Source organism: Indicator indicator, chromosome 11, assembly GCF_027791375.1.
Source record: "Indicator indicator isolate 239-I01 chromosome 11, UM_Iind_1.1, whole genome shotgun sequence".
Classification (NCBI taxonomy): Eukaryota; Metazoa; Chordata; class Aves; order Piciformes; family Indicatoridae; genus Indicator; species Indicator indicator.
This window is the reverse complement of record NC_072020.1, coordinates 7,414,269-7,427,641: the sequence shown is the minus strand read 5'-3', so window position 1 is coordinate 7,427,641 and position 13,373 is coordinate 7,414,269. Positions and strand designations below refer to the sequence as shown.

Genomic DNA, 13,373 nt, shown 5'->3' with positions numbered 1-13,373 from the left:
TGAACGTATAAATAAAGCAGCAGAGTTCTGAATAGAAACAAGAAGGTACCTCAGGATATTCATCAGCCACATGGTAGCTACCTTGTAGCCTCATTGTTGATTGTAAATGAGACTTTTTGTGAGTCACATTAGGACTAACAGAGAAACAAATGTGTTCATTTCATATTTAACTGACTTTTATCTGGGGTTATCTCTATTTGTACAAACAATTCCAAGAGAGACAGAAAGAGAGCACATGTAGATAGGAAGAAAATAAGGCTATATCAGTTTTTTTCCTCATATGCCCTCCAAATTAAGAGGGAACCTTTATCCAAGGACAAAATTCAAGTGCCACTATCAAAAAGCAACAAGTAATGAGACAGTAGGTGAAATTGAGAATTTTTTTTTTTTTCCTAAATTGAGAACATGTTGTGGACATCATTGTTCTTTTACTTTGGCACCATCTGGTTTTCAAAAGCACTGAATATCACCAACCACTCTGGAGAAAGCAGAAGTTTTTCCACTTTTGAAAATCAGGCCTTCCTCCTATGGTGAAGAACCATGAGAACTCCCACTTCTCTCTTTTCTATGTTGCATATCTAGCAGCCAGTTACTTGGGAAGCCCCCTACCCCCTCAACTATGTTAAAAAATATGATCTGGTTCTATCAATTTAAAAAAATAATTGTGTGTTTTCCCCAAAAAGTCAGGTTAGGGAAACACAGATCTCTTTTTTTTAGAATTGGACAGCTGAATCAGATTGATGCTTTAATTTCATTATTTCTAATGGATACCCTGTCTCTAATGCATCACAATAAATGTGGTGAAGCTTCCCTCTCTCTTCTGGATGGAGGAAAGTTCAAAAACATTTGTTTTCATTTTTACACATAGATGCATGTATACATTTAAATGCTGCTTCTTTTCTGCCTCCTCAAGGAAAAAAAATATAATCCCAGAATCCCAGAATATTAGAGGTTGGAAGGGACCTCCAGAGATCATCAAGTCCAACCCCCCTGCCAAAGCAGGATCACCTAGGGCAGATCATACAGGAGTACATTCTGATCAGGTTTTGAAAGTCTCCAGAGAAGGAGGCTCCACAATTTCTCTGGGCAGGGGCTCTGTCACCCTTACCATAAAGAAGTTTGTCCTCATGTTGAGGTGGAACCTTCTGTGTTCTATCTTTTGACTTGCTTCTCACCTTTTTTAGTGTGTTTGGAAAACATAAGGGCCATAATAAAGATTTCTCTATGGAAAATAACTGTAATTCCCCAAAAAGCATTTCAGTGGATTCAATTTAGTCTCTTTTTGCGCCTAATCGTATTAGCTATTGATTGTCAGCCCACATATTAAGACAACAGAAATGACAGCAGAGAAGAGTAATTTTTAGCTTTCTGCCTGCATAACAACACTGTACCATTTTCAACTTGCATGGGAGAGCTAAAAAGAGAACAAAGGTCAAATTTGCTTTCTCTTGCATCTATCTGGCAATTCCAACCCATCATTGGAAAACAAATGCAGAATGAAGGTGGATATGCTGCATGCGGAACGATGGCAAAGACTGAGGTGAAGAAACGAATCTGTGGTATGTCAGAAGTCAGAAGGAAGACTGTTTCAGTAGAAATACCAAAGATCAGGCAATTTGACAGAAAAGAAATCATCAAAATTAAAGCCCACTGAGACAGATTAGTTGGTAATCCATTCCCCCCCTGCTTTGAGATGTTCTCCAAAGCACACCACCAACAAGCTTGTAATACCAACTACTCCAATATTTCCACTACAAACATATGCAGTATGTAAAACACCAGTGGAAGATAGTTTAAACAAACAAGAAAGTAAGAACTGGTCCGGCCATGTAGGTCAAATAAAGATAAAAAAAAAAGGAAAAAAACAAACAAAACCTCTATCTTCTGGACTGCGTTAGGGTGTCACTTCATCTTTGGTATAAAATAGGCCATCCATAGGCTGCATTTGTTCACAACTAGGAAAGACTACAGAAATTGTCAACAATTTCTTCTATCTATTGCTTTTTTTGCACTTTTTTGACCATAAGCTCCTATCTACTTAAGTTTTTTTTTTTTTAATGCTCTTAAGCTAGGTTTTTGCAATGTGACAAGCAAAGCAGACTAAAAACTTCTTAAAGCTCATAAAAAAGACTGCAGATAAAAAGCACTAATGCTTTTGCTAGCGTTCACGCTTTGTAAATAAAAAAAATCTGCATTCTGCAAGAAAAAAACCCTGCATTCTCTATAATGCAGCACATTTTTTCTCAGTCCAATAACTTTACTGTAAAATGCTTTAGCCTTCTAGAATTCTTTTCTGTCAACACTTAAGACAAAGTTCATGAAAGTCCCAGCATTTTTCCAATCCTTTCAGTTGCCACAGTTCCTTTATCATCAACTTTTCTTCAAAAGAAGAAAATCATTTTCTTTTAAACTGTACAGTTTATTTTTTTTTTGTTCACCCCAAAAACTCAGTCTGTTAAACTTCTGCACCAGCATCGGTGTGAGCAGTTTCAATTCATTCTCAGGTTTTCTAACGAGACGTTGACAGCTTGCCTTGAGAGCCTTTGACGTCCTTAAAATTAAGGCAATTAAGATTCAAGATAAACCTTACCTAAACATTTCTTAAAAAAAAACCCCAAACAAACAAAACAAACGAACAAAAAGACCACAAAAGCACTAAAAAAACCAAAACCAAAACCCCCACTCTCGATTTAAAACAAGAAGAAAAATAAAATGAGAGATAAAGAGTAGCTTAATTTTTGAGGAAGACAATTGGTTTTCATCACAACTTGCTCCCTCTTGACATCATCAGTTTTCCTGTTAAAAAAAAACCCAAAACAAAACAACAAAACAAAACAAACCCCAAAACCAAACAACTAATCTAGCTACACCTCCAGGTAAATTCTGAATTCAAATGTTCGTTCCGATGAAATGTCAACCCAGTATTTTTCCTCTGGGTTTTTCCTTTCAATTAAAAAAAAAAAAAAGAGATAAAATAGCGAAAAAAAAAATTGTCAGACTACATGATGGAACCATTTGCACAGCACATAAAAACACTGTTCTGTTTTCGTTGGGAAAGGTAGAAAAGAAAAAGGAAAAAAAAAAGCATTCATTTGACGCCTGTGCAAATTGGAAGCCAACTTCTTGTTCAGTGAAGTTTCTCCATTCAAGGCAAAGATTTCAGACCGACATTCTTCAGTCTTGTTTATTGTCTGTAAGAACAATTGAATTAAAGTGGTCATTAAGTCAAAACAACTTTGAAATATGCTCCTCTCTTTTTTTTTTTTTTATCCACCCAGTTCCCTTTAAAAGTTGTCCAAGCTAAACTAACGTTGCAGCTGTTTAAATATGATACCACCGCTAAGCCGAAAACAGTCAGGCAGAAAAAGGGAACTCCTGCTTTGGGGACATTAACACATCCTAGGCAGATGAATTTACTCTTGTTAATGCTATGCTTAATGGGCAGCCTAACTGCATTGAAGTGAGATTAATATGTGCCTGAGCACTATGTAAATATTTCAAGAGTAATACAATAAGAGAATGACTATTTTCACAATAATAAGTGGCGCTGTTTGTTTTGGATACTACTAAAGCAAAGGATAAAATTACAATAAAAGGATACATCCAATTTGCTAAAGAGAACACAATTTCTGATGGCAAGAACAGTTACGCTGTGGAGAAGTCTGCTTAATGAGACAGTTATGACTAACTTAATGGAGACATTAAAAATAATATTAACTAGAAAAACATATTGTTTTGATAATATAAGGTCAAATCTTTCTAAATTTAGCACAGGGAATAAATTAAACTATCAACACTTCTTTTACAGAAGATAACTCTCATTTTGTATTTTTGAGGTTTGATTGTCATGTAAAGATACATCACATCAAACTTTGGAAGACTATATGAGACCTTTGAGGAGCTGAATCTAGGTATAAAAACTGTTTCATGTGTAGGTCTATCAGCAAGGGTCAACTATTGCTTTTCCTACAGTCCTCAAAATTTGTGTGGAAAACAAAAATCCTTTTCCAACCAAAGCTCAACACAAGAAAATCCATCACCTTTCCTTTTGCAAGCATTACTGTATTTATCTTGCTCAGTTTTAAATTAATTTCAATATCAGGAGTTAAATTGTGAAAAATGTTGATGCCGCAGAACAATTTTTCTGGGGTGGCAAATATAAAACTGACTTGAACTTTAAATATCAGTTTATCAAATGACTTTTTCATTGCATGAAGCCTGAAAATTAGTATTTTGGGTGTAGTAACAGATGCATGTGGAAAGCAACCAGTAATTATTTTCTTAGCATTTTTTTATGCACAATCTCCAGTCGAAGTACCCAAGTTGAATGCTCACCTCCTGAGGCTGTACTGCCCGTCTGGGTCAAGTGGCCACCACATGTGTGAAAGACCAATTCCACTGAAGGATCAAAGCACAGACTCTCTAATCTAACCTAGCACTGGGTTTGCTCCAGAAAAATGTATTTTTTCCCCCCACATTTAAAATCAGGATATCCATTTATCTCCACTTCATAAATCTCACACTTTTTATGTGCTGAATTAAAGATTTGCAAGGAGAAAAAGGAGCGTGGGTCTAAACTAATTAAGGTGGTTCCCTCACTTAGTGGTGCCCTCTGCTCAGTAACCAAAGACTCTTTCTCCTATATTGCTACACAATAATAGGTAGCCAGGTTTGTGACATGAAGTTACCACTTCTGAACACCTATGGGTGGGATCCTTAACGCAGCATATTAAATAAAAGAATGAAAAAAAAGTGGAATTTAACTTTCAAGTCTTGTGGTTTGTTTTCACTTAAAGAGAGTACAGAGTCCTTATACCACCCAGTTCGTTCTGAGTACCTTCCCTCTTTATTTGTTGCTGCAATTTCATGACTTCATTATATATATTCATTATATAATGAAATACACTGTTATAACTTTTGTCCTGACTGATCAGCTCCTATGAAATAATTTTATACAACTTGTCTTTTCCTTTGCCTACATCTGACAAAATCATTGTCCAGTCATGTTAATTACTTCACCTCATACTGCTTTGTAAATAGCTGTTGTGTATTGGGCATGATGTTTGCTACTGATAAATGTGTTTTTCAAAGAGCAGACTAATAAAATTATATCTTAATTACAAAATATCTTCACTTGGTATTATATTAAAGGTTACTGAAATATTCTGGCAGAAGTTGGGGTTTTTTAAGACAAAGATTGTGTATATTTTGGTTTGTTTCTACACACACTGCATTTCTGCCTGCAACTGGTAGATATAAATAGAAGGCACATTTCAGAAAAAAAAAAAAAAGAAATAATCATAATAAGATGTCTGTACTGGACCTGCCTCTGTGATCAGAAAAGAAAGAAATTTCTCTGTGTATGCCAGTGCCATGAGAAATGTATCCATCATTGCAACAAGGCAGTAGCTGACAAGGAAAGATGAGGGATCACATTCTCAGAGATGGCAGGAATTCACCACACTGCCAAGAAATAGATCATTCATTTCAATAAAGAATTGCTATGTCGTTTTCTCCTCTGGGGGAAAAAAAGCCAGAATCCATGGGTTACAGATACCTTATGAGGGCTCCTGAACCTAAGTCCTTCTGCTTTGAGACTTAGAATGACAGAATAGTTTTGATTGGAAAAGACCTTTAAGCTCAAGTCCAACGCTACCAAGGCTGGTGCTAAACCATGTCACTCAGCACCACATTTCTGCATCTCTGAAACACCTCCTGGGATGGGGATTCAACCACCTCCTTAGGGAGCCTATTCCAGTGCTCCACTTCAGTGAAAGGGAAGTGGAACACTGGAATGGTCAGATCCAAATCCCTACAGAACACAGTCACCAAAATCAGCCAACAGGACAGTATGTTCACATATATTTCTCTCTCTGCCTGTTATATTCTAAAAGTGTTTGGCCATCATTTATGGCAAAATGGTGCTAGAGGGACTGATGGCTAGAAGGGATACACATGCATGGACTGTGCCTATAACAAAAAGCTTGCTATTGATTCTGTAGGTTGTATACATCGGAAAATACAGACATGACATAAAAAATAGTGAGGTCTTATGTTTTATGGTGGTCAAAAAGGGGACATTATGTGTCCTGAAACTATTTGTTAGTCATATGTCAGACAAATAAATGTGTCTTCCACTTTCAGAGTTCAGATATGAAGCAAGTGACACATTGATATAACTCTCATCTTTCCTATACTTGCTCATATCTTCTATAGTGTACAATGTCATGATGCAATGAATGACATATCTAACATATTTCTTGTCTGGCAATTTTTCTGCTTCCTTCTCCAAGACAATAAAATGTATAATTCACTTTTCATGGTGATACTGGTGTTCAGTATGCATACATAAATTAAGGCCTGGGTTGAGGCTCCTTCCTAGAGTCTGTCAGACATTGATCAGTCCCAGTGAGTACCTTGTCACTAAGTAACCTTCCCTTTGTGAGGACTGGTTTCATTGTGGTAAGGGCAGGAGTGTTTGAGGATTATTTTGAAGATGAAGAGACTCTTTAGTGTTCTGTATCCAGCTGAAAGTGTATACATTTTGAATTTTCCAAGATATTCCATGGTAAGCAAACAAAGGAAGGAGAGGACAGGAGAAAGACAGAGCAGTGCTTCTCCCCATCCCTTTCTTATCCCTCCTTACTCCATTTTCAGATCCTGCCCACTCAGAGCTGGTACAGCATCAGTTTTGCACAATCACAAATACCAACCTGGGGTAATTTATAGTGCCCCATTAGCTACACTTCAAGAAAGGAACCTTTACATGCTCACTGTGCCAATATTTTCAGCACTGCAAAATTTAAGCCCTCTTTTTAGCCTCTTATGCCAAATGCTGCTTTAGCCCATCGTTATAATTGTTGAAATCCTTCTGAGTCCAGAAAAGCAGGAGAATGTTCAATAGCATATCACTGCAGGCAGGAACTCAAGGACACTTTGCCAAGGCAAGGCCTCTAGCCAAAACCTTTTGCTAATTAAACTGCTTTGTATCCAGAATTCATCTTAACAACGCTACTCAAAAATCATATTGCTGAAATGGGGATCGGAATTTGGCCTGCTACAATCAAGAAAGAAAAATCTTCTGGTTATGAAGCTTATGCCTACTTACTTAGACTGTTGGTAAGAATATGCAGGTGCATGTTCATTGGATGTTTCCACTGTCATCTGTTGCTGTTGAGCACTGGCTTCCTGTGATGAAGATGCTACCGTCTGTGGAGAAGTATCAGCAACAACGCCCTAGGGAATCAAATGAGAACATGAAATTCTTACTAATTTTACTCTCTGCAATGAAGTAGATAAAGGAGCTGAGCCCCAGGTCACCATACCTGTGTTTCTCTAGAGGTCAAGAGTTTGAGGTAGCGGGACCACATGCTAATGCAACAAACTCCATCGTTTTAAGAGAGCTAATCCAGCAAAAAGAAGCCTCTTTAGCATACCAGGCTCTGCAGTACTTTGCTGTCACAGGCTGCAGTAGAAAACAGCCCCACCTTTGAGAGCAGCTCCCTGCCTCTTTAAAGCCAGAGGCAAAACTTCTGACTTCAGTGGAGTCTGCATTTTACCTGTGGTTTTTACAGCATATGTGTGGCTGATTTCCACTTACCTACCACAACTTCAGTGAGTTCACATTTATTTTGTTTGATTATGCAGTGCAATAAAGGCAGAATCTAGGCTCACTGCTCTTTGCTTTGTTGCACATCCCACTGAATTTTAGCCACCTTAGACAAACACTGTACTCTTCTTTAAAAAACAACAAATTTAAAAAACCAAAAACTTTAAAAAACAACAAATTTACTTCACACTGAAGACTTAGCTGTCAAGTCTTTTTGCTTATATTTCTTCCAAAAATAGGTAAGCACACAAAAGGTGATATGTATGAATTTAACATTATGCACTATTTCCTACCCTATTTTTACACTTCCAAAATAATTTATGTTTTCTTTCCTTGCATGATTGGTGCGGTTGGTTGCATGAATAACACTAGCAGGTCTCTTCAGGGAACTGTATCCCACACAACAGAGCCAGAAGAGGGAGCACAAAGCACTGGCTTTGGTGGTTTTTTGTTTGTTGTTTTGTTTTTTAAGTCTGGTATAAACAACAGGCAGTTTATTTTAAATTATCTGTTAAAAATCTCTGTTTCATTTTTCAGGAACTCTTCATATCTGTTGCTTAACGGACTGTCAGTTTTATCTTATTCTGTCTGATTCAATGTCTTTATCCTTCAGCTTTTGTTCATCTCCTCTTGAGACTGTAAACTCTGTGGGGCAGAAACTGTATTTTTTTTGCCTCTGCTTGTGGAACATGCAGCACAGTAGGGGCCTGGTTCATGATGCTACACGAATACAGATAAACATTAACAATAATCATCACTGGATCAAAGGAAAACAGGCTATACATTCAGATAATATTTTGATCATTATCTTAGAGATAATTGCATCAACAGGTTACTTTAGCAAGCATGAATATACCAGTGGGTGATGGGGATGAGGGCTCGGGAAGAAAGGATTTCCCATTTGCAGTGGTCAGCACAGTACTGCTGCATGAGCTGCCCTCCATCCCATTATCTCTTTTTTTAATTTGTATTTGTCTAGTTTAATACCTAAGAATGACAACAGAAAAAAAAGGTACCCATGGCTCATTTGAAAACCAACAAGGCTTAGAGCAAAATTTTCCTGAGGCAAAAAAAGATGAAAACATGACCAGGTCAGTATGACAGAACAGTAGCAGCCTTTCCTGTGGGATCTCATTTGGGAATCTCAGTAATTGTAAAGAAAACAGGAAAAACCAGGATGAATCCACTTGACTGCTGATGGAGCCATGCCAACAGTACCACTAACTTGGCACTCTCAAAGCACAGGGTAGTGATAGCACAGACCCCAAAGTCCACACAGCAGAACGCAGAAGTACAGAGACCTGGAACTCCTCGGATCACCCCACAAGCAGGGGAGAAGTCATTAATAAAAGAAAGTGGTGCCAAAGAGAAGCACACAGGGAAGAGGACGCCAAGGCTCTCTCCTCTCCCTGTGTTCAGAAGCTCACAGAATTGGAGGCCAAGCTGACACTCTCCCAGCAGCTTGTGGTCTATAGGGTTGAGTAAATACTTACTCATTAGACTGTCATCAGCATGACTCAGCCCCAAGGAGGGAGGGAGCGAAGCCTTCCTCAAGGATGAAAAGCACTCAGTCAGTGCAGCATCCTCCACGTCTGTATATACAAGAGGAAGGTTTCCATTGCTCAATCACTTTTTCTGGTGGCTAAATGTTTCAGCAATTACCTACACTTGCTAAGGACTGCATGAAACCCTCTTGCAATCTTCTCTTCTTGGAATCTCTTTTGGGCTCGTGGTCTGCCTGCTGGGTTTGTTTTCCTGTCTCTTCCCATCTCCCTCCCAAGTACATGGGGAAAAAATAGTCAAAATCACTGATGTTTTATTCCATGTCCTGCTGTACAACAAAACAAATGCAAAACAAAAGCCCTTGAAAATAATTTTTAAAAGGAAAAAAAAAAAGAAGAAAAAAGGAGGGAGGGATTAGAAAAAAAGAAGGAGAAAGAAAAAAATAAAAGAAAAGGAAATGTGCAATCCTAATTTTGAAAGCTGGAAGCCTCCAGCCATCATTCCATAATGTAATTTTAGCTCCCTTTCAAACAACAGGTGCAAGTAGGCATAACAGATAAGAGTTCTGCTACTCCTTCACTCTACTTTCATGAACTTACTTCAATAGGGACAGCTGTTGGAGGCACAGGAGTGTACTGGGGAATGTAGGTCCCTTGCATAGGTGCAGCAGCAGTCATGTACTAGAAAAAAAATCAAAGGCAAACAACCATTAGAAAACCATAATCAAGATGCATAAAACCATTTTAGAAGCATGATGTTGTTTCAATTTCCTGTTTAGAGTTTTTGGGTTAGTGTACAGCCTGCTATGTCTTTCAATTAGGGATTTTAGATGATGGGAGGAACTACCATAGCTATTAAATGGTGAATTGCCATAGCTATTAAAACATCACAGAGGCAGGTCATATCTGAGCATAGGTAAGAGCAAACATCTTGTCTGATAGGTTCAGGTTGTTCATATGACTTCTAAAATGTAAAGACTCCTATTTGTACTTACAAAAGAACACCAGCAAAGACATGATAGCAGCATGTATACAGTGGCTACATATACAAAATCAGTCTAAACAATCTTTTGGCATTTCATTGATTTTTATCTAATGACATCTACCAAAAAAAAAAAAAAAAAAAAAAAAAAAAAAAAGCATGAAATTTTACAGGTTTATTCCAGTCTATGTGTAACCCTAGCAATAGCAGCAGCTACTGATACAGTGAGGTGAGGCTGCAGGGAGGTGCAACCTGAGGCAGGAAAAATAAAGGAAGAGGAAGATATATCTGAGAGATTCTCCTTTTGTACAGGGAATTCCTAGATAAAGTCTTATGGCTTATTCTTAATATCCAGGGATCTTTTCCATGCATTTTGAATCATCTGCAAACTATTATTATAGCAACAATTTGTATTAGCTTTGCTTAAACGCTGCCTCTCCCAACCACTGCAAGACAATCTTTCTTTAAAACTCATGAATGAATGTGGGTTTTGCCATTGGGATGCCACTAAATCTCATTCTATACAGCCCTTCTTAAAAAGCTCTTGAACTGAATGTGACAGATATTGTTCAAATCTTCAAAAAAAGCAGCAATATTAAGTCAACAGATCTGTATGTAGTCCTCTTTCTACAATCCAGTCCAAACTGCATGTCTTCACTTGCAAGGATCTCAGAATGTGCCCAATCCCACAACTGACTGTAAGACCCTGCCACTGCATGTTATCTTCAAAGACACACTGAAGATCTGAACCAGTCTAGAGTGTATTTGATGAATTTTAAAAGGAGTTAAATATAGCTTTGCTTCCTGGCAGAGCTGGGAAGAGCTTGTAAGATTTTATTCCGCTGTTTATAGTGAAATTTACATTTAAAGCACTCTCTCACCTCCATTCTAAACAAACTGGTTGGTTTGATATGCCTGTCACAAACATGCATTATGAAATTGCATAGTGGGGTGCAGAATCTGCAGCAATACTGGAGAAAGGCCTTAGGGGATGAGAATCACAGAATCAACCAGGTTGGAAAAGACCTTCGAGATCATCAAGTCCAACCTATCACCCAACACCATCTAATCAACTAAACCATGGCACTAAGTGCCTCCTCCAGGCTTATTTTAAACACTTCCAGGGATGGTGACTCCACTACCTCCCAGGGCAGCCCATTCCAATGGCAAATCACTCTTTCTGTGACAAATTTCTTCCTAACATCCAGCCTAAACCTCCCCTGGCACAGCTTGAGACTGTGTCCTCTTGTTCTGCTGCTGGTTGCCTGGGAGAAGAGACCAACCCCCTCCTGGCTACAACCTCCCTTCAGGCAGTTGCAAACAGCAATAAGGTCTCCCCTGAGCCTCCTCTTCTCCAGGCTAAACAGTCCCAGCTCCCTCAGCCTCTCCTCACAGGGCTGTGCTCCAGACCCCTCTCCAATTTTGTTGTCCTTCTCTGGACACATTCCAGCAACTCAACATCTTTCTTAAACTGAGGGGCCCAGAACTGGACACAGTACTCAGGGTGTGGTCTAACCAGTGCTGAGTACAGGGGCACATTAAATGGCACATTTTAAAATCCTCCAGCTAAATTCTGAAGTCTTCATTCAAGCAGAATAAAAAAAAAATAAAATAAAAAGGAAAACAACCCCAAAACTTCACTTAAAATTGTTTTCTATAGAAGAAAAAAAGCGAGTAACATAAGTGATGTAGAATGTACACTTGCAATATGAGCAGCATATTATGTTGAGAAACATGACAATATTTTTACTAAAATTCACAGTGTTTTTCTTTACATGAGCAAAACCATGAGAGTGTTCTCAGTGTTTGTATATCTTTCTCAGGCCAAGTTTTTCTGCAGCTGCTTTTCCCTGTTCTTTGGAATGGCAATTGAACTCTGTAGTTTGTTGTCTTTTTTTTTTTTTTTAATGAATGCTAACCCACCAAAGACATTAGGCCAGATGTCCCTCTTGTATTCAGTACAGTTTGGCCTGGCGGATTAGAGGATAATGAAGTGTTCCAGAGCTGCTTGTACTTTATTCATCCTGTTTTGTAATGTTTCTATCACGGGATGGGAGAATCTGCAGTGATGCTGCTCCACAGGGACCACAAGTCCTATAGATGTGTGTAGTCTGCACATGGTTACCCATCTACCTCAAGAAACTAACAGAACTTGGAAGCAAGCAGATGGCAAAAGACCACCACTGAGATTTATTTTCTCCACAAATCGCACTCACCAAATTTTTTATCCACATGTACATATGAGATACAGCATGATTTACATGCTCAGTTCAGCAGTACCCAGCTAATTCCACTAAATATTTGTATTGTAGGAACTGGAAGGACAGAATCTGAAAAATACAAACCCATTTGCTTTGTCATAAGCTTCCATCAGGATTAAAGATTTTTGAGCTGTAAGGTGATCAGTCTTTCAACAAACTGTGTGCAAGGCAGAAGAAAGCTCTTCGTTCTTCCACAATGGCACAGGCTTTGTTGGTCTGAAAGTAGAAGCTGCTTATTTCTGACAGTAAAATCAGCAGTGACTCTACAGGCACTGCAGGTAGATCTGGCACTCTGATCCTTTAAAAGATGATGATTTCTACTACAGAAAGAAATAAAGAGACATTGCTGCTGGCACTGTGCTCTTAATTTGTATGTAAACATGTGCTTGACAATGCCTGATTGCTTAATTTAGACTGCAGTTAGCAGGGCACCAATTTAGCCTGTATGTTATATTAACAATTCTACTCACACCTCATCCAATGGGATTTTTCTTTTTACCTTTCAGAAACTGCTCAAAAATGTGAAAAAATAAATAGCTAGAAAATGAGGGAGTGGTAACAGACAATTACACTTCTCCAGTGTGAGGTGTCCCTGCCCATGGCAGGGGGGTTAAAACTAATTGATCCTTGAAGTCCCTTCCAACCCTAACAATTCTATGATTCTCTGACTACAAAGAGCTAAATAAAAGGAGGTAACAAATGAGAAGGTGGGTGACAAAATGAAGCTGTGGGAAGGATCATTCAGAGAACAACATCAGTTCTTGCAGGCATTCAAACAGAAAGGTATTCCAGACTGGCTCTAGCAAGACTGCTGTTAACCCTGCAGGAAACACTAACTCATAAAGGTGACAGGCATTGTGAATCAAAAAACAGGACAAAGGCAGCTGCCTGCACCAGAGAGGGTGAGGGAGCACATTGCACTATGTACTATGTTTCACCCATCACAGGTGGAGATGAGTGACTTGCAGGAAATTTGCAGGAGTTTTTACATCGAGACAATGGCACAGCTAATATCCATT

General features: G+C 38.5%; 1 protein-coding gene across 2 annotated transcripts in view; it reads right to left on the bottom strand.

The window, feature by feature from the left end:
• Positions 1-7,104: 7,104 nt before the first annotated feature.
• The window catches only part of RBMS3 (RNA binding motif single stranded interacting protein 3), a 688,691-nt gene continuing 682,422 nt past the window's right edge, over positions 7,105-13,373 (bottom strand). For both annotated transcript variants that reach the window (XM_054384815.1, XM_054384816.1), the window contains 2 exons: positions 9,712-9,792; positions 7,105-7,236 (listed from right to left, as the gene is read on the bottom strand). In XM_054384815.1, the coding sequence (XP_054240790.1) occupies positions 7,105-7,236; positions 9,712-9,792 (213 nt within the window). The remainder of the gene's footprint in view (positions 7,237-9,711; positions 9,793-13,373) is intronic.